Source organism: Panthera leo, chromosome B4 (genome assembly GCF_018350215.1).
Source record: "Panthera leo isolate Ple1 chromosome B4, P.leo_Ple1_pat1.1, whole genome shotgun sequence".
Taxonomy (NCBI): Eukaryota; Metazoa; Chordata; class Mammalia; order Carnivora; family Felidae; genus Panthera; species Panthera leo.
In genome coordinates, this window is record NC_056685.1 from 13,156,245 (window position 1) to 13,181,387 (window position 25,143).

Below are 25,143 nucleotides of genomic sequence, written 5' to 3' on the forward strand. Positions count from 1 at the left end.
ATTTCTGTCAAAAAGTGGCTCAAAGCACAAAATTGCCCGGATGTTCAGGAGTCCTAGGGGTTTGGACCGTACAGTATTAACGTGTGGAGGGGAGACTGGCACCCTTTTAAACTCAGGCTTGTGAGCTGAGCTGAGCTGACGGCTTCAGGGAGCTTCCCGACCTGTACATCCCACTGTTTGGTCATAAGACATCACCTCACGCTATTTACAAGTCTTCTGGCCAGACCTTGTAGTACTCGCTACATGTAACTGTGCAGACTGGGGAGTGAGACTGGGAGGGAGATGCTTTTGTCATTTTTCTTCCCAGTGAAGAACGAATTCTAGGTAAGTTCTAGGAACAGAATCGGTCCTTCTAAAGGAGTCTGTTGGGGACCCTTGAGAATTCTATCGAGTGGCAGAATTACTTCAGAGACGCAGGACTTAAGATCCAACATCCAGTTAGGTGAAAGGCTATGAGCTAGTCCTGAATCTTCATCCTGCAAATCTCATCATTGGTCCATATACACAAAGACAGCACTCCAGTCAGCGTGCAATCAGAAATGTACCTTCAGGAGGATCACGTGACATACCTTCTTCTCTCAAAAAGAAGGAGGATGGAAGAAAAATAGTTACCATTCCATCCTTCAAAAGTAGACTATTACAGAGCAACATTTTATCTTCAGCATCTCATGTTTCGTTCAAATAATACCCACTGGTGAGAAATCACCCACTGCGGGTGTGGTCGACATGTCCTCTAACTGGCAGTATGTGCTGTCTCTGTGTTTACCTTCATCTTGTTCACATGAGGACTGAGTATGAGCCTGTCAACTATGGAAACTAAAGCATTCCCATAGAAAGCTAATTTCTACTATGCTTATTAGGATTAAAAGCTCGGGATCCAGTTTTCTATGAGCCTTTAAAGGAGAGGACTCTGCAATGTAGAAATTACTGGCTGAATCGTCTGGATGGAGAACATACTGAATCCACATGAATTCTTCCAGATCACCCCCAGTAAAATGTACCAGCGGTAATAAAACGTACTTTGCGTAAGGATTTCGCTGTTGTCCGCCTGGGACTCACTTAGGATAGCAAGCTAGCTGGTGTGCGGAAGCTGGGCGGCCTCTCCCTTCACCTCAGCATTTCCTGAGGTGCATACGGTGGTCATCACCGCTGACAGAGCAGCGAAAGAGTCTTTCTTCACCGGAAAAAAAAAAAAAAAAAAAAAAAAGGCAAAGCAGTATGTGATCCTTGATCCGAAATTTCCAAAACTGGGAATTCTAATGATATCCAAAATGTACAGATGCTATCAACCTTCCACCTAGGCCTCCTGGAGACCGATCTACGTTTGTTTCACATTAGAATACCCAGACAAGTCCTCCTTGCCTGGCTCCCGAAGGGAGTTTCCCCCACACTGTTCTCAAAGATTTGGACCCTCTACTTTTGACACTGAAGTTGGGTTATATGGAACTAGTTTTTATACTCCAAAGGAGCGGAAGGATTGTTTCATATAAAGGGACTAGCTCGGCAAGAAATTCAAACACAAAACAAAACAAGATCCTAATAGTTATCAAAGCAAGAACTGGATTTATACAATGTGCCTTCTCTGAACTGGACTGTCACTATGGAGCATTCTAGTATCAGAGAACCAAAAGCAATTAAAATAAGATCAAGATGGACCTTTATGTGTTTTTTGTTTCCGTATGTTTTACGTGTAACTTGTTCGCGTATTTTTAGGTATTTTTGTTTCCATGTTTTTAAACCTTCTCACCCTATTTCTGAATCTTAATGCCAACAAAGGTAACAGCTGTGCTCAACATTAACATCAACATTCTCAGGTGTCAACCTAACACGGGTGACAGTAGGACTACACAAGACAATGCTGGATTCTCAACAGAGAATTTACAAATATAAGATGTAACAGATCAATGCCTTTCTATGTGATCTAAATTATCTAGCAGATACTTAAAGGAAAAAACAAAACACGTTTTGTTTTTTTGTTTTTTGTTTTTTGTTTTAGATTTTAGAAGGAGAAAGGCTCTCTGCCCCACTAAACTTGGACTGAAAGAAAAACCAAGTAGTGCAATTCTGAAGAATTTATTCCAGTGTCCTCTTTCTTTTTTGCTGTTGTGGTTTTGTTTTTGTTTTTTTTAAGTCTTTGAACACAGGTTCACTTATCCCAACTTAAGTGCTGGTCAACGTCCTTCATTTGGCGAATAGAAATCAACTGTCACAGGTCATTTATCCACCCAGATTGTAGGAAAACCAAAACCAAATCCTTTTTAAAGTAACAATTCTCTGCTGGCTGGGGTTCTCTCCAGGGGCTTCTGCCCTGAGCTTAAGTGCTGCGGAGACACCTGCACACGGCCTCCCCGTGTGGTGTGCTGGGCGCGCGGTCTCTGTGGCCCAGGCCTACGACTCCTGCGCTTGGGCCACTTCTTGGCCTGTTCTCCTGAGATTGCCTTTAACCTTCACAAACTCTGGGGTGTTTTCTTGTTCTTCTTGCAATTTCTGCTTCTCAAGTTCATGCTAAATGAAATTCAGAAACAGGAAAATTATTTACAAAATGAGAGGCTTTTCGAAACACTCCTCCTCTTTCCAAAGTCCCTAACACCTTCATTTCCCAGTGGAGGAAATTCTCTCCCAGTCTCCACCTTAGGTGTATATATGTACGGACATGTGCAGGGCCTGGGGTCGTCCTGCGAGGGAGCAGCAGCCCCCCCCGGGTGGTACTACCAGCAAAACCAAAACCAAAAACCCAAAAATCAAGGCTACGGAAACAGGATCCCGAGACCAATGTGCAGTTGGTTGGTGAGGCTGAATCTCACTCAATTGCTTAAGCTCCCCAGTGCTCTGCTGTGAGTTCAGTGATATTCCCCAGTTTGGGCTTTGCCTCCTGAATCCTTGTCTTTACCTCATTTGAATGTGTTTTATTTAGCCCATTAGCTGACATTCTGTCTCATAGTTTCCTTTTGTGAAATCAGCATTTACATCTGACACGTCTGGTAAATTTTGCTTGTTCCAACATTCTTATTTCTCAGGACAGAAGAGATAACTTTTGAGAGGAGTCAACCAGAGAAAGTCAAATACTGCATGATCTCCCTTATTCGTGCAATCTAGAGAAACCAAAACTGTAAACGCAGAGAGTAAAATGGCGGCTAGCAGGGGCTGGGGAAACGGGAGAGATGTTGGTTAAGGGTAGGAACTTGCAACCAGTAGGGAAGTAATACACAGCACAGCACAGTAATTACAGCCACCAAAACTACACTATGAACATAAACAAAACTACACTATGAACAGAAACACGCTAAGTGACTAGACCTTTAGTTCCCAACGCTGAAGAAATGATAATTACGTGATGTGACGGGCGCTAGCTAACGCTTCAGTGGCAAACACACCGCAATATAAATGCACCAAGTCAGCACGCAGTACACCTTAAACTCACATAATACTGAATGTCAGATGGATCTGAATAAAGGAAAAAGACAACTTTCATCTCACTCTCACCTGCTCCAGCTTCTGCTGCCGTTTTAATAGTTCTATTTCCAAGTCAGATTTCTTCTTTTGTGCTTCTTCTTCTTTCTGCTTTATTACTTGATCTCGTTTTCTCTTTTCCATCACCTTTTGCAGTTCTGGCTTATTCTGAGGGGCAAGACCCCTGCATAAATAAGTAAATAAATAACAAAATTAGAAAGTCTTAATCTTAAAAACAAAAACAAAAGAAAGTTTTAATCTAATGGGCACACCCATCATGAACAGAAATTTACGGCGTCAGCCACAGAAAAGGGGTCTACTGAATTAGCAGCATCACTATGATGCCTACTAGCTGCCAGTCAGCACGGGTGGTGTCAGGAATTCACGAGCATGGAAGAGAGACAAGAACAACTTCCAAGAGTACGCAAAATGCATTCATTCAATAAAAATGGACTGAGCACCTACTGTGTGCCAGATACTAGGCTATGTAAAGGGTAGTGAGGATGGTTTGGAGGGGGGAAGGTCGGAATAGCAGGCTCATTCAATGGGTATTATGATCGCTTATGATGCTGATGGAGACGGAGAAGATGGAGATGACAGAGAAGAGGAGGACAGGGATGACACAAGATGAGGAAGGTGGAGATGGAGAAAACAGAGATGGAGTGATGGGGATGGAGATGACAGAGGAGAACAGAGATGATGGAGATAGACAGAGATGGTGAGGATGGAGATACCCAGAATATGAGGTGCCTCCACCTGAAGTTTTAGGGAAACCTTCCCAAGATGCAACGCATCCGACCCTTGGTTTCACCTCAGGTCACGATCTCATGGTTCGTGAGACTGAGCCCTCGTCGGGCTCTGTGCTGACAGCATGGAGTCTGCTTGGGATTCTCTCTCCCTCTCTCTCTCAAAATAAATATTAAACACACACACACACACACACACACACACACACACATACATATTGCCTAGAGTTAGGCTAGCACAGAAATGTAAACAGCAAAATGGCCCTGGACCCCTCTTCCAAAATTCTCAAATTTGTCGTAGGGCTCTTGTACACCAGAAGGCACGTCTAAGATTTCATCACTGCTGGGGGCAGAGAATTCTGATCCCTTGACTCCTAGTGCTCCATACAGTGGAACTGCTTCAGATGTGTAGTTTACTACTGATGATGCACGGAAATCAGGCTTCAGGGAAATTTTACTTTTCTAAGAGATAAATCAGGCTGCCTTCTTTGCAGATGGGGAGAAACAAAAGCAAAACTTAGACTATTCCCTAGCAACCCTGCACCCAAAATGTTTGGGGTAAGTCAAGGACATTTCCTTAGGTGGAACTTCTATGTTTAACTGTTAGCTAGGACATTGCTGGTTTCTATTTTTCTACCATTTCCTTAAGATTTCTTCAGTCCAGGCTTTCCACAGTGCTGGCTCAGTCAGCCTACCTCCTCCTGTCTTCCTTCTCTCTTTAGCAAGTCTCCACTAGCTCTCAAGTAATCTCAACTTGATACTAACATTTACTAAGAGCATTTAAAATAAAAATGAAACAAACCACAGAACAGGAAGAACATCATCAATTTCAGGCAGCATAGGGTGGAAGTGATGGTGGGCGTATTCACTCTCACGCACCCACACACATGCACACTTGACCTGTCAGTGACCCAGGCTTTTCTGGGCAGCAGGAAGGGCCCTACTGAATCAACTCAGGACTGAGATGGGCCCATGCACCTTCCCACGCACCTTCTGGTCCTGCTGATGGTGACTGCTAGTCTGTAATTCAGGAATGTCTACCTTGGTGGTGGTTCTCTAAACTATTTCAATCAACCAATGTGTCTCAGCATCTGGGAGTCATCTGAGTAACTGTTAAATCAAATAACAATTTCCCAAGTGTGGGCTCTGGCTGCAAGAAACTCGTCAACACACTCCTCTCAATGTCTTTCAAGTTCACACTATTTCATCTGTAAACAAATCCTCAATTTCACACTTCTTCATTTATCTAACTATAATTTTTTAAGATTCTGGCATCTCCCCTATCTCCATTTTTTTAATCACAAATGTTTCAAAGTTGTTTACAGAGTAAAGATCAGTATATGCCATCACTACAGATAAAGGATGCATAGTCAAAATAACATGTATCTTCATTTTCCCAATTTTCATTAGCAGAACTTTTAGTAAAAAAGAAGAATGAAAAGCATTAAATTCAGCCAAAAAAAAAAAGAAGAAACAAAGGAAAGGAGATGAGTTACTTCTGTGATTTAATTAGTGTGTTTTGCAGTTACTAAGATCTTATGATGGGGGCACCTGGGTGGCTCAGTCGGTTGAGCGTCCGACTGTTGGTTTCAGCGCAGGTCATGGTCTCACGGTTTCGTGGATTTGAGCCCCTCATCAGTCTCCATGCTGACAGTGCGGAGCCTGCTTGGGGTTCTCTCTCTCCCCCTCTCTCTGCCCCTACCCGACTCACGCTATTTCTGTCTCTCTCAAAATAAATAAATTTAAAAATAAAGATTAAAAAAAAAAAGATCTTATGGTGTCGACAGAAGTATCGAGGAACTATTCTGGAAGTTAAACATGAAGTGTAATAAAAACTACTTATGGTACTTTGCTCACAATAAATGTAAGTGGCACCTGAGCATAAGAAAATATGTTTGTAAATAATCTGAGTAAAGACCCACTCAGTTCCATGACTATTAAAAAGCTTCAGTAGGATACCACAGACAGAATTAAGGGACTTAAATTTTAGGATTAAGAATTTAGCTATCTACATAATTGAAATTTCAAAAATTTTCCTTTCCCTTTATTTCACTGGCAAAATTAACCTCAATGGTTATTAAATTCTTCTGGATTATGCAAAGGATGCTCAACAACTTTGATGTATGAACACTAAGGTGGCATTCTGCTGCAGCCTATGAATGGGTTTAACTAACATCCAGTATTCATTTTCTAGTCAAAGACTTTACACAATGGAGATAGTAAGATAAAATATTTAGCCACAGAAAGCTCAGGGAAATGGTGCTTATCTGATAAATGTTCTGCACTTACAGCAGTCAAAAAGTCATGCAAATTTAGTTAATATTTTATCACAGAAGATCACTTCACTTTCTGTGCTGAATGGAAAGTCAAGCACTGCCCATATGATTCTGAGCTGAAAACTGGATCAGCCTGTAGAGAGTGCCCAGAGACAAAAACAAGCCACTCCAAATCTCATGGACTATAGTGTCATTCTTTGCATGCTAACAGCTGATTTCTCTTTAATCACTTCTGACAGATACAATTAACAAGCACTTTCAATTCCTCTATGATTGACAGGTGCTTAAGTCCTGATGGCTTTGCACCACTCGACACCAACAGTTATTTCTGGGTCTAGTTCCTGTGACTATAATGTGACAGAGGACACCCAAGATAGTTTTTTAAATTCGTAAGTGCTCTTTGCAAAAACAAAACAAACAAAAAAAAGGTAGGTAACATATGCACCCATATATGTAAAAGTAAAAGCACACCTAAACTCCCTGTTAAGCAAATCTTGGGAGCACCACATACACTGTATTCTATGTGGTTAGAATTGTACAGAGTAGAGTCCTTGCCCCACGGACCATTTCCCATTCTTACACCCACAGATAACTAAGACTTTGGTCTGTCCTCTTCCATACTTTCTATGGCCTCCTCCTCATTCTTCTGAACATCTGCCTAAGATGTCATGGCACAGAAGTGCCATCATTTTCCCACTCCCCTGACAAACATTTAGGTTGTTTCCAGTTGCTCCCTATTAAAAGCAATGCAGCAATGAACTTCCTTATACATGTATACCTGCCCTTTTATAGAACTATTTCTGTTGGCTAGATGCAAAAAAGTACAACTGCTGGCTGACCAGCACATTTTACATTTCAGTGGATTCACTGCCCTCCAAGAGAGGCTCCAACAATTTATCTTTCTACCACTAGCGATGACATGTACAGACAACTTTTGAAGGTACATTTCACATTTCACATAAACCACTGAATACATCAAGGGACAGACTGGAAGGGTCTATATTCATTCACTCCACCCCCACCCCAGACACATAAAACCCATAAAGGTGAAATTCCCTCTCTCCTCACCTGGGAGAGCACGAAGCCAGAGGCAAGGGCTGGCTCAAACCCTACCGGAACAGCTCCCCTCCCCACCCAGCCAAATATCTCCTGGCCTAATTTTTTTCTTAGGGTGGAAGGGGAGGGTTGCATTTGGATTTCAAGTCCTTGATCTTTAAATCTTGGAATCTTCTGGTTTGACCTGTCTTTATCTACATTTTTGGCTTGAGTCATTTCTACCTGCATGGATTCTAAATGCAAATACTTCTAACTCAACTTCCCATATTTTTTGCCACGTGGTACAGCAACAAGTATCTACTGAGGAACTATCTGTCCAGCAAAGCATATAAAATGAACAACGAAAATCACAGGAAACGAAATTGCTGACTGGAAGGTACAAGCCAAAGAACCAATTTTAGAGATGTGTTTAGGTGATTGGATATTCTATATCTGTGACCAAAAGTACTTTGTAGAGAAGATAGAATCTCTCTAAGTTATATAAGAAATATCCCTATATTTTTAAGACCTCTCAAGCACTTTTTTTTTACATTTTTATGTTTGAGAGAGAGAGCTTGAGTAAGGGCGGGGGGGGGGGGGCAAAAAGAGGCGAGCAGGGATGGGGGGACAGAGGATCTGAAGCAGGCTCTGCGCTTCAATCCCTACATTTTACAGCATCAAGACTGCTGTGGGGCTCAAACTCATGAACCGTGAGATCATGACCTGACTGAAGTCAGATGCTCAATCGACTGAGCCACCCAGGTGTCCCGAACACTCATCTTTCAACTACAAAAACTAATTTCTTTTGAAATCTGCCAACTACAAAAAATAATGCCTCTTGAAATCTGCCCTTTAAGCTACTGGGAATACCTACAGAACCTGAGAAGCTGACCAAAGGTCTTCATAATCAGACCTAATGGCAGACTGTAACCAGATCAAAATTTAAAAACTCTTAATCTAAAACTGATCTAGGTCCAAAAGACGGTAAGTAGAGGAGAATTATATCCTTGACAGGGTGTAGGTTTCAGAGTATTTATGAGTATCTACGAGTATTTGTTTTCCTAAACAGTGAATCTGCTTTTATCTTATGATCTCTAAAATGTAACCTGAAAAACTCTGTGAACCAAATGCTCCCGGGTTTTGAGCCAAATTTATGCCTAAGTAGAGCAAAGGTACAGGGCTCCATGGAATGCTTGCTTTGCGTTGATCTCATTTCTGTCTCCCTCTCTTTTCTCCACTTTTTTTTCTGAGTGATACTATTACTCTATTTGGTTTATCTGTATGAATTGCTTTTTATTCTATGTTTATTCTCTGAGTTTTCTTGTATTTATATGTCAAATTAGGGTAACCCCAAGATAACACACACTGGGTTACTGGAAAGATCACTGGTTAAGATAAAATATGGGAAGGTCCTTTACAAATTGTAGAAAAGGAAGCAGACTTTCATCATGATTCAAGCCAAAAACCAAGTACAATTATCCTTTAACCAAATATATTTTTATCCCTCTGAAACTTCCTATCATTTGGCACAAAAATTTCTAGATTTTCTAAATTTAGAAATTTTATTTCTAAATAAAAACCCCAGAGTCTCTAGTAAGTATATATGATAGAAGATAAATCAGAGAAGAAACTGCTTGAGACATTTTCACTCCACAAACCAACTGTATTTCTAATGTGAGGACCCCACCAAACTAAGATCTTATCTTCAAAAACCTGAAAACATAGGATGAGATACATGCATTGGATTTTGAAACCCACCTTCCTGCCTTTTCGGTTTCTTTTCCCCCTCTTGATATACTTCAAAAGCCAGGCCACAGCCCTTCAGAGAAAAGGGGGAAGAAGCAATGGGAATTTTCAGAAGATGCTACATGGGAGGTGGAACATGGATGGGACTAACTGAACATTTATTTTTTAAATTTATTTATTTTTAATGTTTACTTATTTTTGAGAGAGAGAGAGAGAGAGAGAGAGAGAGAGAGAGTGAGTGGGGGAGGAGGAGAGAGGGAGGGAGACACAGAATCCAAAGCAGGTTCCAGGCTCTGAGCTGTCAGCACAGGGCTCAACTCAGGGCTGAAACTCATGAACCATGAGCTAGATCATGACCTGAACCGAAATCGGACGTTCACCCAACTGAGCCACCCAGGCGCCCCGAATTGAGCATTTGTTATACCCCAGTCATTTTAACAGGTATTCTTCACACGTTATTATTTAAAATTTTTTTTAAGTAGGCTCCATGCCAAGGATGGAGCCCAACGTGGGGCTTCAACTCACGATCCTAAGATCAAGACCTGAGCTAAGATCAAGAGTCGGACATTCAACCAACTGAGTCACCCACGCGCCCTTATTTACTTTGTTTTTATTAAATGTTTTTATTTATTTTTGAGAGAGAGAGAGAGAGAGAGCGCGCGCGCGCGCGAGCATGATCAGTGGAAGGGCAGAGAGAAAGAGAGACACAGGATCCAAAGCAGGCTCCAGGCTCTGAGCTGTGAGCACAGAGCTGGACACAGGGCTCAAACTCACAAACCATGAGATCAAGACCTGAGCTGAAGTGGGACACTCAACCAACTGAGCCACCCAGGTGCCCCATCCCCTATTTATTTTTTGTAAGAAGGATATTTTTATCCCCCATTTCATAGATGAAGAAACGTGTGTCAGGAAGGGGGACCTTGTCCAAGGTCATAAAGGTAGGTCAAGTTAAATGGCAAACCAGGATTTAGATGATTTCCCTCTAACCTCAGAGCAACATCCTCTCTACACCATGGTACTTGAGGGAACACCAGCATTCTCCCAAATTACTTGAGCTGGGCCTGGCTAAAGAGTCAGCTGTGTAAACAAGGAAAAGAAATCATGGGCCAGAGAAAGTCAGACAGAAGGAAGGTCTATTTTCACAGAAAATGACTACTCTAGAAAATTTGGAACCAGATTCGATTGTACAAACCTATACGTTTTAGATATAACCCAGGGTACTAAGTACATGTTTGTGGAATAATTTGTAGGCTATAATTCAGAGAACAAGTGTGCCAATTTTGGTTTTACCTTTGCCTCTCTTCCAACTTGGAGCCTTTTCATAGATATAACAGAAGAACAAAACCAAACCAAATAAAACAAAAACAGCTTGGGCCAGAATGTCTCTTACTGGAGATCAACCAAGTCCCCTCCTCCCACTTTACAGATAAGGCAACTGAGGACCAAGAGGTAAAAGACGATCAGAAAACCACTCAGTGGCAACTGCTGCTCTTTTGGAGTACATTAAACTTTTGATCTTTGTACCAAAATGCAGGCCATCATTTCCCAGGTAAGACTGTCTTCAAACTCTGTGGTCTATTTAGGAACGTACAGTTCTGCTTTGCTTTGGGCATGATATCAATTCTATATATTTTTTCTTTTATGTGACAAAGATGGTTAGAAGCTAAGCACTTATTCAAAAAGGATCAAACGTGCATTCAGTTTAATCAGCATGAATCTAACAGCATACTGGGGCACGTGAATAATGCGTGGCAGGGGTGCACTAGGGAAGGAGAACTGCCGCCAACATCTCTTCACATTTTTTTATTTTTATTTTTAAATTAGGCCTTCCTGCTAAAATATGACCTGGCTGCTTAACTTGGTCTGTATATCCTTCAGTTCAATGGGTAGCTACTAAGGCTGAGTAAAGAGTAGGGCAATGAATGACCCATAAGGTCCCACAGTTAAGATCAACAGTTTCATTCTGAAGATCCAAGAAGAGCTCCAAAGGAAGCTTAAAGGCTCTTAAATAAAGTAAGTAATTCTGTGTCCTAATAAATAAAAATAATTTTGTATCCTTGGCTCTCCCAGTCAACCTGCCCTGCCCAGAATCACTTAAAAAGCAGACTATACCAACCCAACATCCAAATTTTTTATAGCACACATGGAGCAAACTGTCTACAAAGAAGATAAAAGGTAAATGTTTTCTCTCTTCCAAAAAAATAATAAATGCCCCAAATGTAAGGGGCAAATTCAGAATTTTTACAAATGTAACAAATAAGGTATTCCTCTTCAACTTAGGATACTCTTTTATCCTTAATCGATCCCCTCACATCCAAATTCTAAAGCAGGTGTCTATTCTCAAAGAGGACACAGTTCTGTAGAATGCAGAGTCACTCCAGCAGATGACGGGACTTTATGGGGGGGAAGGGGGTGCCCTGGCTCAAGGACACCAGAAGGAACAAGGCAGCCTTAAAAACCATCAAGAAAGGTAAACATCTCTGAAGCTGAAGTCCCCAAAGGAAAATTCTGCTCAGGAAACCACCGTACCTTTTTTGATTCATGAGAAGTTCCCTGTGAAGATCCTGATGGTTGCGGGATGTTTTGACAGGATTGACTAGTTTCTGAGGCCTAATTAGCTCCGGATTGTCATCTTCCATGTAGTCTGGCTCAGCCATGATGTTTCTCGGAATGAGATAGGCGTCCTTGAGGTCACTGTCCTCAGACGGGCCGTCTGAAAGAGAAAGGTGACACGGTCTCTGGTCTTTCCTGCGGAGGCGTGCCATCCCCCAGGGCCCACCTCACTGCTTCACTGAAAACTCCTCTGAAGCTTCGAGAAAGCAGGAGGCAGAGAAAAAGAGACACAACAATGGCCGTGGTTTTCCGGGTGACTAAAGCAAAGGGGACCCACGATCTGACTCTGGTCACTACTGCTCACACTTTAAGTTTCAGGTCACACAGGATGCTTCCTGCCAACATGTCAAAAGACCAACTTAACCCCATTACAAGCACCTGGACACCTGACCGGGATCCTTCATTGCTTCTTTCAGCCCCCTCCCCCCACCCCCGCAACGAATGTGCACCAGTAATGGGCAGACCCATGACACCCATCAATGTTGTGAGGCTTCTCGAGCGCAGAGCACTGCTCCTGATGTTGCCACTGGCCGGGGTCTCCTCTCCCCTTACATGAGCACCCAGCTCACATTGTCCTCCGCTCCCTCCTCAAATGTCACCTTCTCAGCGAGGTCTGACCTCTCCCTACCCTACTTAAACCCAACCCGGCCCCCAGTTCTTCCCCGCTGTCAGTCCTGTGAGTTGGCTTCTTGGTTACTGGCTCTCGAAAGCAAATGCTCCCGAGGGCAAGAATTTTGTCTTACCCACCCCCTCTCCAGCTGCCCCACAACAGTGCCAGAAAAAAAGGAAGTGACAGGAAGGGAAGAAAGAAGGGAAGACAAAGGGAGAATACTTCGCGGCAAGAACGCGTCTGTATAGGTTTTTGGCGGGGAGGGCAGGCAGTCACTGGAGCACAGCGCAACAACTCCATGGAATGCCTGGGCAGAGTCCCACCGCCTTTCTGGGCTCAGACTCCTGATCAGTAAAGCAAAAGGAACAGAGGACGATCCCCAGGGTCCCTTCCGCCACCACCACCGCCCCCACCCCATGTTCAATTCTAGTCATTCATTCTATGATTTAAGTGTGTGTCCCCCCATAAGAGATGCTCAGGGCACAGGTCTCCCCCCCACACGCCCCTGTGGCTATGCAGGGGCAGTGTGTGGCACACAGTGGGCACTCCACGAACATTCGTGATATTTAATGAGACAGAAGAACAAACTCAGCGAGGGCAAGAGCTGGGAGGAAGAAGGCTGGCTGGGCATCAGGCTGGAAGCTGATGGGTCCAGCCGGCAGGCACTCCATTGCTGTGGACCCCTAGGCACTTTTGGTGTTGACCTCAATCCTGCTCCCCTGCCCCCAAAACAAATCTGTCCAATATTTCAACATAATTAACATGCCATTTCATGCTTCCCTGTCCCTGTATGATGACTTTATTTCCCAAACCAAAAATGAGATGCAGAGTCTGACTATGGCACAGTATTTGACACTGGGCCTTCCCTCAAAGTCCAGAGAACATGCTTACTAATTCTCTGGCCAGTCTGACGCCTCTAGACGGAACAGTGACCACAGAACAGGCCAAGGTTGGGGGAAGACCCGCACGTGCATGGGCTCACACCCAAAACGGCCACCTTCCCCCACCTCTCCAGGGACACGGAGAGAACGATCCCCTCCACGCCTCCCGGCCCAGCAGTGGTGCAGATGTACTTCCAGCAGGACACAGAGGAGCCAGGGGTTTCTGCCTATTCTCCCCAAGAGTCAGAACCACTTCTTTTACAGCTCTAAATCCCCAGGCCCAGCAAAGTGCCTGGCACATGGCAGAAGCTGAATAAATGTTAACTGAATCAAACCTGGTCTAAACTAAAAAAGTGGAGAGGTCTTCCAGGGATAAGCTCCTCGACGGAAGACAAGTTCCATCTTTATTTCTGCCCATGACATCAACCCACCGAGCAAACGTGAAGTAAAAGCACGTATATTCACACAAGATGAAGGGAGGAGAGAACACACGGTGTGGTTTCCATGGACTTGGGCACAGGAGTGAAGGGGTAGGCAGTGGAAAAAATAAAGATGTGTTTTCAACTAAAAATTTTAAAACAAAAACAAAAACTGGATCCAGGTGCAGTCAGTCACAAGCAGGAGTTTTGCTCTCAAGGTCATGAAGATGCTTTCCCAAATCCTGAACTATTCCAAACCACTGGTGTGTTCTTCCACACCCAAGGGGAAAAGATGTTCCAAGCAGCAGTCAGCAATCACCCAGGGCCCGTACGTGACCATGTGTGAGCCTAGCAACAACCCAACGAACAGAAGAACTAGAATCTTCACTTTGCAAACAATAAAACGGGGAAACAAAAAGTAACTTGTTCATGCTAATATTACTAGTAATGGGAAGCTCAAACTAAAATGAATGTCTCTGGTCTCAAACCTGTTCTCTCTACCAAATTTGCTATTTTTATAGCAAAATCTCTTGAAGATTAATGTGAAAATAAAGAGATTAAAAATCCAAAGAATAAAGAAATCAGCTAAAATAGAAAAACTGTGGATGCACTATTTGTTTATATATTTTAGGTTTAACGGCATAACTGAGGCTCAGAATTACTGAACACTGAGATGTGCGTAACAACTTACACCAAATATTCCTTGGACGCTATTGACATGGATCCTTTAAATCAGAATGCCTGCAACCACAGTGACTGGAGAATTACAAACCTTGACGGTGGCAAGTCAGCAAGCCCATCACGGCCAGCCTGGTACGCTGCCCCACACCAAAGTGTGCTCTTTGACTGATATGTGAAAGGCACCATTCACACCTCTGTGTGGCCCCAGAGGTCTTTCCATTCTCATTAATGAGCAGACAAGAAGGCCTACAGGATCCCATAAAAGGATCTGTTTCTCTGCTCCAAACCATGGATAATCTCCATGACACTGAATCAAAACAGGTCACAGCCTCCTAAGGTCAGTATCACCTGGGGGAAGGGGAGCCCTGTGGACGTGGGGCAAAGCAAAGAACTCATGCAAAGGCCACAAGGCAGCAGTGTGCCTGGGGGGTGTGAGGAGCTGCAAAGAAGCCAGCGGGGCTGGAGGAATGAGTGTCGGTGAGGACGGAGAGGTGATGCAGGCGGGGAGGGGTCACGTGTCATGGGGAACGTGAGGGCCACTGTAAGGACTCTTGGCCTTTACTCTGGAGACAGCAGAAAAGACATTCAGGATTTCGAGCAGAGAAGTGACCAGACCGGACTCCTATTTTTTAATTTTTTACATCTTGATTTTGTTTTGTTTTTTTTCCGTCTGTAATTATTTTTTTAAATGTAATTTATTGTCAAATCGGCTAACATACAATGTGTACAGTGTGCTCTTGGTTTAGGGGGTAGATTCCCGTGATTCATCGCTTACATACAACACCCAGTGCTCATCCCAACAAGTGCCCTCCTCAATGCCCATCACCCTTTTCCCCCTCTTCCCGCCCCAAATCAACCCTCAGTTTGTTCTCTGTATTTAAGAGTCTCTTATGGTTGTTTTCTTTTTTTTACAATTATTTATTTTTGAGAGGCAGAGACAGTGTGAGCAGGGGAGGGGCAGAGAGAAAGGGAGACACAGAATCAGAAGCAGGCTCCAGGCTCTGAGCTGTCAGCACAGAGCCTGATGCGGGGCTCAAACCCATGAACCGTGAGATCATGACTTGAGCCGAAGTCAGATGCTTAACTGACTGAGCCACCCAGGCACCCTAGGAGTCTCATGGTTTTAAAAGACCACTGTAGTTACTGAGTTTAAAACAGCAGCAGCAGGCGGGGAAAAAACTGGGCAGGAACAGTGATATGGGTGACACATGGGTTAGACCAGGATGGTTGCAGCACAGGTCAGACGGGTCAGGATAGGTGCTGACTGGAAAGCCTCTGAGGTTTCCTGAAGGACTGGACAAGAGTCACGAAAGGCATGGAAGAAGCACGGGGGACTCCAAGGTCCCTGGCCTAAGCTACAAGAGGGTCAGCGCCATCATGCAGGGGAGCTGGGAGTGGAAGTGGACACGAAGAGTCTGATGTACCTGCTGGACAGACGTCTAGGTGGTGACAGCAAGAAGGCGAAGGCAATCAGTGCTCAAACCCTGGCTGACTCTTTCCTTTGCCTCACTGGTTTGACATCCATGGTCTCTCACTTGGCCACCCCCACCCCCGCCCCACCTCCCCAGGCTCCCTCCCTCTGCCCTCCTTTCTCACAATTCCTGCAAGCAAAGGCAAACAAATAGGGTGCTCGCTCCCAGTCTCTTCTGGATGTCGGTGCCAGGGTACAAGCACATCTCGGGCCTTGATACCAAGATAGAGGTAGAGCTTTCAGTGTGCAGAATGGGAAAGGCTTCGGTTCTGAATCTAGGAAACAAGCTCTAGCTTGGAATTTTCTTCAGATTCCTCTCTAGGTTTAGTATCTGGGGACCAGGGCAGGAAGGCGGGCCTCAGCCTGTCCCCGCCTGGATTGAAGCAGACACCCTGCTGCACACAAAGGTGCAGACGCTCCCCTTCAAACCCTTTCTCACTGGTTTGCCCTTCTGCACAACTGGGGCCAGGACAGGAGACACGAGGCCCCTCAGCCTCAGTCAAGTGTGACCTGAGGCCTGCCTGTGGACCAGGCTAAAGCAGTCCTTGTGGCCCCTTACGGAGTAGACCCTGCCGGGGTCTGGGAAAAGGTCACTTAGTGGGGTGAGCCCTGGGGATGAACCAGCAGGGAGCAACCTCTGTTAACCTCTAGTACTCATGGCAGTGGTGATGGCCACTGAAGGATCTGGGGTCTGCATTCTGGCCACTTCTCAGTGACTTTCCACCCCGAGCCATGACCAACACATGGAACGTAAATGACGTCCTTCTTCAACTTTCTTCCCTTTGTCAACCATCTTCCTAATCGCTACTAAGTCAATGGCACTGGAAAATGCCCTTCGGATCCTAAAGGAACTCTTTCATTTCACGGATCCTATGCACCAATTAAACTGAAATGGAGGGTGCCTGGGTGGCTCAGTTGGTTAAGCGCCGATGCTCAGTTCCAGCTCAGGTCATGATTTCATGGTTTGTGAGGTCAAGCCCCGCATAGGACTTTGTGCTGACAGTGCAGAGCCTGCTTGGGATTCTCTCTCTCCCTCTGTCTCTGCCCCTCCTCTGCTCACTCACTATCAAAATAAATAACTTCAAAAAAAATTTAAACTGAAATGAACACTTACTGCCCCCCAAATGTTCACATTTCCCTGCCTTCCTCACCAGCATGCCTTTGCCAGCACCATTCTCTCCAGCAGAGATGCTGATCCTCTTCAAGTACCTACCCCTGAAATGCTGTAAAGCCAAATTTCACTCAACCTTTCAGATCCAGATAAATGTCAAATCTTCCAAGCTACCTTTCCTAATTCCCCAGTTGCGATTAAACTCCCTGACTTCTCAACCCCAAAGGAATTTTCTCTGTTCCCTTTCCCTAACAGTCACCAATCCCCACCTTCTATCACAGCAATGTGTACATAATCGTCATCCCTTCACTGCAAAGACCACATCTGGTCTATGTTCACATTCTTCACACTCCCTGGACAAGGTCAATAAATAGTAGTCAAATGAAGTAACTACCAGTAGAGGGAGCCCCTGAGCTGTCCGAAGTCCTAGCAACAAGTTGTGTGTGCAGCGCAGACAGTGGAGTTGGGAGGTCAGGGTTTCCTCCCTGAGCATCAGGTAATCCTGAAGCCTGACAGACAAAGAGGATGAGACAGAACTGTCTGGAAGGAAAAGTACTTTGTGCATCGACATTATTACCACATGACACATTCTTCACGAAGAATAACACGAAGACATTTTTGTCATACTCCCCTGATCAAATAAACCGATTTGTATTTTTTTTAATTTCAATTCAATAAAGGAAAACTAGTGTTGGCTCAGTGTAGGAGAAATAAAACTGGCTTGAGATCCTGGATAAAACTTAACTTTCGTGACCCTCCGTTCTCCCATCTGTTAAAGTGAGTGCTGTAAGAATTGGTTGAAATGTAGATTTATTTAAGTACTCCATACAATCTCTGGCATGTCTATGGAAATTCAATAAATAGAAGCTATTATTAGATAAACTGTGTGACCAACACCACTAACACAGTTTATTTAGAGGTCTGAGAAACCTTACATACAAAACTCCACCTCTTTAGGCCTTGGTTTCTTTAAAAACATAGGAGTTCAACTAAATGACCCACAGCCCTTCTCACTGGTAACATCCAGTAATTCTAAGACCCATTCATGCTACAAATATTAAGAACCTTCCAAAAAGGGGCACCTGGGTGGCTCAGTGGGTTGGGCATCTGACTTTGGCTCGGGGTCATGATCTCATGATTCGTGAGTTTAAGCCCGGCTTTGGGCTCTGAGCTGACAGCACGGAGCCTGGAGCCTGCTGCAGATTCTCTGGCTCCCTCTCTCTCTCTCTGGCCCTTCTCCACTTGCATGCGCTCTCTCAAAAATAAATAAATGACCATTTAAAAAAAAAAAACCTTCTGAAAAGTGTAAAAAGGTCTATCCCACCTTCAAGGTGCTACATGGAGTTGTGAATGGCTTAGCCAGAGGGCAGGGTAGAGCAAGACATAGGCCCCAATAGCAAGGTCCTTTTATGCCGCTCAGAGACCAAGGCAGCACTGAAATACCTTAACAAGTTGAGTAATAGAGAACTGCATTTTAGACTGACCCTAATACTAAATACATCCTAGAGATTTGAAAGCAAACCTAAAAACTCTGCCTTGGACCAGGAGGAGACGGTGGCATCATCTGGTACCCAAAGGCATTCGACAAGAACCCAGAAGACCCCCAAGACCACAAGCCCAAACACGGTGCACTGAAAAACACCACCTGATGAGAATTCTGCTTTAACTTCTGGAAATCAACAAACAGAAGTCATTATTAAACTCTACTATCCCAGGAGACAAGAAAATACCAACATTAGAGATGGATTTTGAGTCCTGGCTTTGTTGTCCCGATCAAAAAGGTTTACTCTGGGCCTACTTCATGCCTATTCGCAGGCATTCTGTGTTGACTGCTTTCCAGAGGTAAATAACCATTCCCACAGAAACACGTCACAAGTGGATTAATAAAAAATATTTATTGCATCTGAATTTCCTCCTCACACCGTTTTTGGAGTCAGCAGTTTTATCTGCTATTTCTACATCAGAAAGATAAAATTTAAAACCTAATCCCATGAGATTTAAAAACCACATTTAGAAATTATGCTAAATTTCATGTTTACCTTAATATTTAAAATCAAATTCTACCTAGAAGCACTAATAATTGAAGCCTTTTTGAAAACAATATCTGAAACATGGCAATGTATGCAGGTGTACTGTAGGCTACGGGTGTCCTGTGACCAATCAAAGTGAAACAAGTAAACTTCTGAATTGCTACAACTACTTCCGGCAAGTTAGAAGTAATTCCAAAGCAATCTTGAGGAGCAATTGTTTCCCAGGCTGACTCTAAGAGATTCTAGCAACCCTCTGACAATACTCTGAAAGAGCCCGATCACTTAAGATAGCAGGCAGGCCAGCCCCAGGCCTAGGTCACCTGGCAATGGGAAGCCTGCCCTCAGTACCCACTGATCCCAGGAGGGAGGCAGGCTGTAAAGAGGAAGCTGAGAGAGCGGTGAGGGAGTTAAAACAAGAACTGTTCCCCAACAGCCAAGGGTTGCAACGACAAACTCCTGACCTGCCTGGGTGAACCTACAAATTCATCAGGGACAGTGACACCATCTGGCACCTGAAGGCATTAGACAAGAGCCCAGGGGACCTCTGTGGCCACAAACCTAAACTAAGGCTTAGAAATGGCACCCAACCAGAGCGGTCTGCACACAGAAATGTCACTTTTTTGCCTCTGCCCGGCCCCACGACTGCCGCCACTTCAAACTCTCGATAAAGTGGCTGCAAATACGCTGCTGTACAAACGCCAAATGGTGACGCCCTTGGGAAAATACCAAACTCATTTTCTCATCAGTTTTTTCATCCCCTAAAAATGTATTTTTATAAAAAAGGCACATATTTTATATTTAGAACATGGGAAAGGAGGCAAGAAACATGGGGAAGACGGAACACAGGCCATTATCAAAGCTAAGCCGGCTTGGCTGAGGCGAGACCAACCAGAAGGTGGCGACGGCTCCACAAATAACTAGATGTCCGTCTTCCTAACAACCACCAGGAGAGCAGGGAGGCCTCACCCCTGACCCTCAACACTGTTAAAAGTGCAGAGATATGCCACGAAAGCAATCCACTCTGGGGTCCCTATGGATCTCCCCTAGAAGGTGTACATTTAGCTTCTCCCCATCACTTAATTCTGGATAAGGCCCTCTGAGGTAGGAGTTATTATTCCCTATGGCCTACAAAGGAGGCTCAGACAGCTTCAAGAACATGGGTTCCAGATCGTACTGACTGGGTCTAAATTCTAGATTTCTCATTTACTGTGTCTTTGGGCAGGTTACCTCACCAGTTAAAGAATAAAAAAAAAAAAAAAAACAAAAAAACAAGAATGGCAGATTATCTCGTAGGGTTGTTAGGAAGGGTAAATGAGAAACTTATACCAAATACAGTGACTAGAAATCATAAACCTTCAGCAGATGTCATCTGATATTAGCGCCATCACTGGCAATATATAACAATTAGTAATAATAACATTGTTATTCCTGCACTGGGTCACACAGTTACTACAGGACAGGACTAGGATTTGAACTTGGGTCTGCCTGATTCCAAAGGGATGCTCTTTGAGCAGTCCATTCTTCTGGATTGGGATAATGGGAAGGAAGACTTAAGCTTCGCTTTTAACAGGATGATTTTCTCTACCTCTTGAAAAGATTTTAGAAGCCTTTTAACATCACAGCTTTACAGCCCCAAACAGAAGACATCTTGCAGAAAATTGCATTAAAGTGAGGAAAGAAGTCAGGAAAGACGCATGTTCTTTCAAACACAAAGGTTTTTCGAAGAAGGTTCGCAGCAGTGCTATACTTAATAGCTCCACACAGGAAGTGATCCAAATGTCCATTATCAGGAGGATGGATAAACAAACTGGGCGCACTGATACACTGGAATACTACGCAGCAATGGGAACGAAGGGACGACAAGGTTGAATCTCACAAATGTAACTCTGAGCAAAAGAAGCCAGACACAAGAGTCCGTACTTCATTATTCCACATACATAATGTCCGAAAACAGGAAAAACCAATCTTTGGTGTTAGGTATCAGGATAAAGGATATCTTGGGAGTGGGCTGGGAGGGAAGGGAATACGACTTTCGGAGTGCTGCTAATGTTCTGTTTCCTGATATAGGTTCTGGTTATACAGGTTTGTTCACTCGGAAAATGCACCACTCACTACACCTTTACGGCCTATGTCCTTCTCTGTATATACGTCACACCACGTTAAATACTGTACATATCAAATAGCTATTAAAATTACTATCTAAGAGATTATTTCGTTGCTGCTATGTTATTAGAATTTTGTCATTTCATCCATTTTAAACCTTGTTCAATCCATGAGAAATAATAATACAGTATAATGGAAAAGAAAACCAGGCTTGAAGACCACCCATCCTGGATTAGAATCCTGGTTACATCATCTACCAGTTATGTGATTTTTGTTACTTAACCTGGGTCTTGACCTCCTCAACTGTAAATCAGAGCTCACATACCTACATTTGCAGAGCAGTTGCAAGCATTAAAAGAAAACTTCTGGAAAACATCCACCACACACAGTACCTGCCCCTGCAGCATATGCTCAATAAATTAGACAGTTAAATAGTTCCAACAAATTAATTCATTAATCTACCTCTTCATTAACTAATGTTCTATTTAAGTGAAAATGGATGGCCATATGCCACAGGTATACTAGCTGAGACAAAATTTAATGGATAAACCCAATCTTGGTCTCTGCTCATCTTCTTGATTTGGACTCATGTGACACAGAGGGATGTGGGAGGGGGGCAGATTGGAGGGGGTGATGAAAATCCCTGATAGACAAGGCCAAAGCACAGACTGGAGCCTGCAGCTTGAGCCTGCCAATGCCCTGAAAATTTTGATAATTTCCCAATTACTACGCTTCAGTCTTATCTGCAGAACTGGATGGCCATTTCTCTCCAACTTCTCAGTAATCTGTTGCAAATAACTATTCTGAGCATAAAGCAATTATATGAATATAAGGGATCTCCAAAAACATAACATTTCCTAACTTGGCCCAATATAGAGTTTAAGTCTTCAAACATCAAGATAACTTTACTTATGTTCACAATTTGCTTAACCTCCCGTAGCCCTTCAGGTAAGACTTGAATCCTGCACATTCCCTCCCTCTACCTTGAGGGCAGATTCTAGAATTCCCTGCTGCCCTCTGGTACTACCCTAATTCTGTGAGGAGTGAATGGTGGGAGGGAGAAATCTCCTCAGCCCTGGCCAACAGAAGCATTCATCTGAAAGAAAAGAGAGTGGCAACCGGGTGACCAGCATCACCATCGTGGGCAATGACACGCAGCACAGCTGCATGACGGCAGCCCACGCCACAGGGCATGTCACCACCTGCCAGGCTTCTGAGCTTCGCATGTTCCAGCCTGCTTAGTCCTCTCTGAAGCCCCCAATAGCACAGAATGGTTTCTCAACCAAACAAGCACAAGAAAATGGTGAGGCTCAAGCTCTCATCCAGAGATATTTCAAACTGAGATGGGGGGTCTCCTTATGGGCTGCTATCAAGAGGGTGGACTGTGCCAGGGGGTCGGTCAGACGTTCTTTCAGATAGGAGGTCCTATGCTCCGACCCTGAGGTCTGTCCACAAGGACAGTGATCCATGAGGCAGCCAAGCACAAAAAGCTACCAGTGGATCACTAACACTAACAGATCACAGAAAACAAATTCCGTGCACTGTGTTCCTATTTGCATAGCAGCCAATGTACAGGGTTCTCCTCAGGCCTCCTGGCTCCTCAGCTGCTCCGTGGAATTCAAAGCTGTCGTCCATGTCCTCCTCGATGTGAAAGCCAGCCCCTTGGACGACCCTCCCCTGACTCTCCCTACCTGTCTGCCCAAGCGTCCTCTTCCCTCCCGCTCTCTCAGTGCCCATTGTTCTACAGAACAGGTCCCTAGCTCTATACTCTTGACCCTGGTGACCCAACATGCCCTTGGCCTTTCTGCTATATGAGCCATTTCTGAAGGGTATACGAAGATTCTTCCTTTCTTCCCAAGCTCCAGGTCAAAAGTTTCAACTGCCAACTGGATACTTCACATCTGAAGCAAACATGTGTCAAGTTGAGCTCAACCTCGCTGGCTGGTTTAATAAGTGCCCCCTTTGGGCCAGATAAGAATAGAACACCAAGCAGGACAGAGCCAACCCCTTATATTCTGGTGGAAATCATCCCTGGCAAATTGGGAGTCGAAATTTTTGTTTTCAATAGCAACAGAGAGGACGCCACACACACCTGTCTCCCACTGTCAGAAATAATCCCGTGGCTGTCCCTTAACTTCCTAACTTCACCATAGGCCAGCCAGTTTTCAAACCGACGTTATCTCTGAAATGTCTTATACCTCAGCCTTGATACGGAATCAACCAGTCAGTGTTTCTTCCTCATAATAAATGTCTTTGAGACCGTCACCCACTGCCCCTGCTATAGTCCTAGTTCACGCTTTCCTCCCCTCGTCTCCGAATCAAGCAGCTGGCCCTTCACCGGCCTCCACTCCTCCCGACCACTCTTCCCACTGCATCCCAGCCAAATCCGATGCACTATTTCATCAGATCAAGAACCACCAGGCCAAATATCACTGCCACATCAGGATAAAGTCTTAACTTTCCACCTAGTTCCCAAGGTTCCCTACAATCTGGTCCTCAATCACCCTTGCAAACTTGTGGCTGCTCTCCAACACAAAGCCTCTACTCTGGCAAACCAGTCCACACAAAACCCGCACACATTCCCATCTCCACCTCTGTTCCTCATTTCCTCTCAGGTAAAATTCCCTCCTCAAGACCAATGAAAAGTCCTTGCAAAGACCCAGCTCAAAGCTTCTCTCGCCAAAAATCTTCCCACTGCCACTTCTCAGGAGCCCTCTTCCTCTCGTCTGCACCGATGTGGGCAATTCTGCTCGCTGACCCCTTACCCCACGAATCTGACACTTACCATGAATTAATTTTTCCTATATATCCATGTTGTCTCCTTCAAGAACAGATGAGTGTCCTTTGGCAGGGAAGAGACCTTTGACTGACTTAAATCATCCCCACAGCTCTAGCACGGTGCCTCAAACATAAGCCACAGGAAGGAGAGTCAGACACACAGGGACTACATGATGCAAAAGAGCCAGAAGAAAGCTGGGGCCGCTAACTCCTTGTGACTTTGGCTGTGGACCATGCGGGCAACAGATCTGTGTTTACTCCCTATTGTGTGCCCAGCACCATGCCTGTGTCACCCATGGCCACTCCATAAAAGTGGACTGAATGACGGGGGAAAACACCGAAGGGTGAGAGCATCCAAATTAAGTAGCTCCTTTCCCGAAGCTTTTCCTGACTCCTCATGAGAATTCCCTCTCTTCTGGCCCAACAGGACACTGTTCCTACTTCTCTGAGGCTACTTAAGTCTACTTCTATTAAAACTGTATTTGAAGTTTTCTTCCCCTCACATTAAGCTCACAAAGGGGAAACCTGACTTTTACTTATTTCTCATCTTCAGAAACAACTCTGTGTGCTTTCCATATATCGTTCAACTAAAATCGGCCAGGTGATATGCAGCAAGTACAGAGCTCAGATTTACAAAAAAGGGGCAAAAACAGAGGGTGGAGGGGAGGTCAACCCTTACTTTAAACAAATTCTCTGTCCTCATCTTATGTTGAAGGAGCACAGAATGAGTTAGAGTGAAGTCTCTTCTCTCAATAAAGATCAGTACAGGGAACCAAATGTCCAGCAGACATTTTCCTAACCCAGAAGATTATCCTCCCTCTTGAACGAGATGACCCAATAAAATGCTCACTAAAAGCCCACGACATCAAATGCTGTGTGTAAAACATGAGTCTTTTGCCACAGAAAGCTAACTCAAATTGTTGTCTGGTGAGAAATAAATATTAATACATCGGCTTGCATAAATATTCCCAAAAAGCAATTAGTACTTCATTAATATGCAGCCCATTAATCTGCACAAACCTCTAAGCAACTGAAATGCTGTCCAATTAACAGATTTCTTTAATTATTAATTACCTTAAAGTCATTGGCCTTAAAATTGCCTTAGACAGATAAATTACACTTATCCAGTAACATTTGATACATGACCATTAAGTGACTCAGAGCTTCTCTCTCTCCTACATAAAGCAGCTTGA

The 25,143-nt window shown here is 44.2% G+C and overlaps 1 protein-coding gene across 8 annotated transcripts in view; it reads right to left on the reverse strand.

Annotated features, from left to right (window-relative positions):
• Positions 1-294: 294 nt before the first annotated feature.
• The window catches only part of FAM107B (family with sequence similarity 107 member B), a 160,326-nt gene continuing 135,477 nt past the window's right edge, over positions 295-25,143 (reverse strand). For all 8 annotated transcript variants that reach the window (XM_042944939.1, XM_042944943.1, XM_042944945.1 and 5 more), the window contains 3 exons: positions 11,783-11,966; positions 3,484-3,634; positions 295-2,505 (listed from right to left, as the gene is read on the reverse strand). In XM_042944939.1, coding sequence (XP_042800873.1) covers positions 2,389-2,505; positions 3,484-3,634; positions 11,783-11,966 — 452 coding nt within the window. In that variant the 3' untranslated portion in view covers positions 295-2,388. The remainder of the gene's footprint in view (positions 2,506-3,483; positions 3,635-11,782; positions 11,967-25,143) is intronic.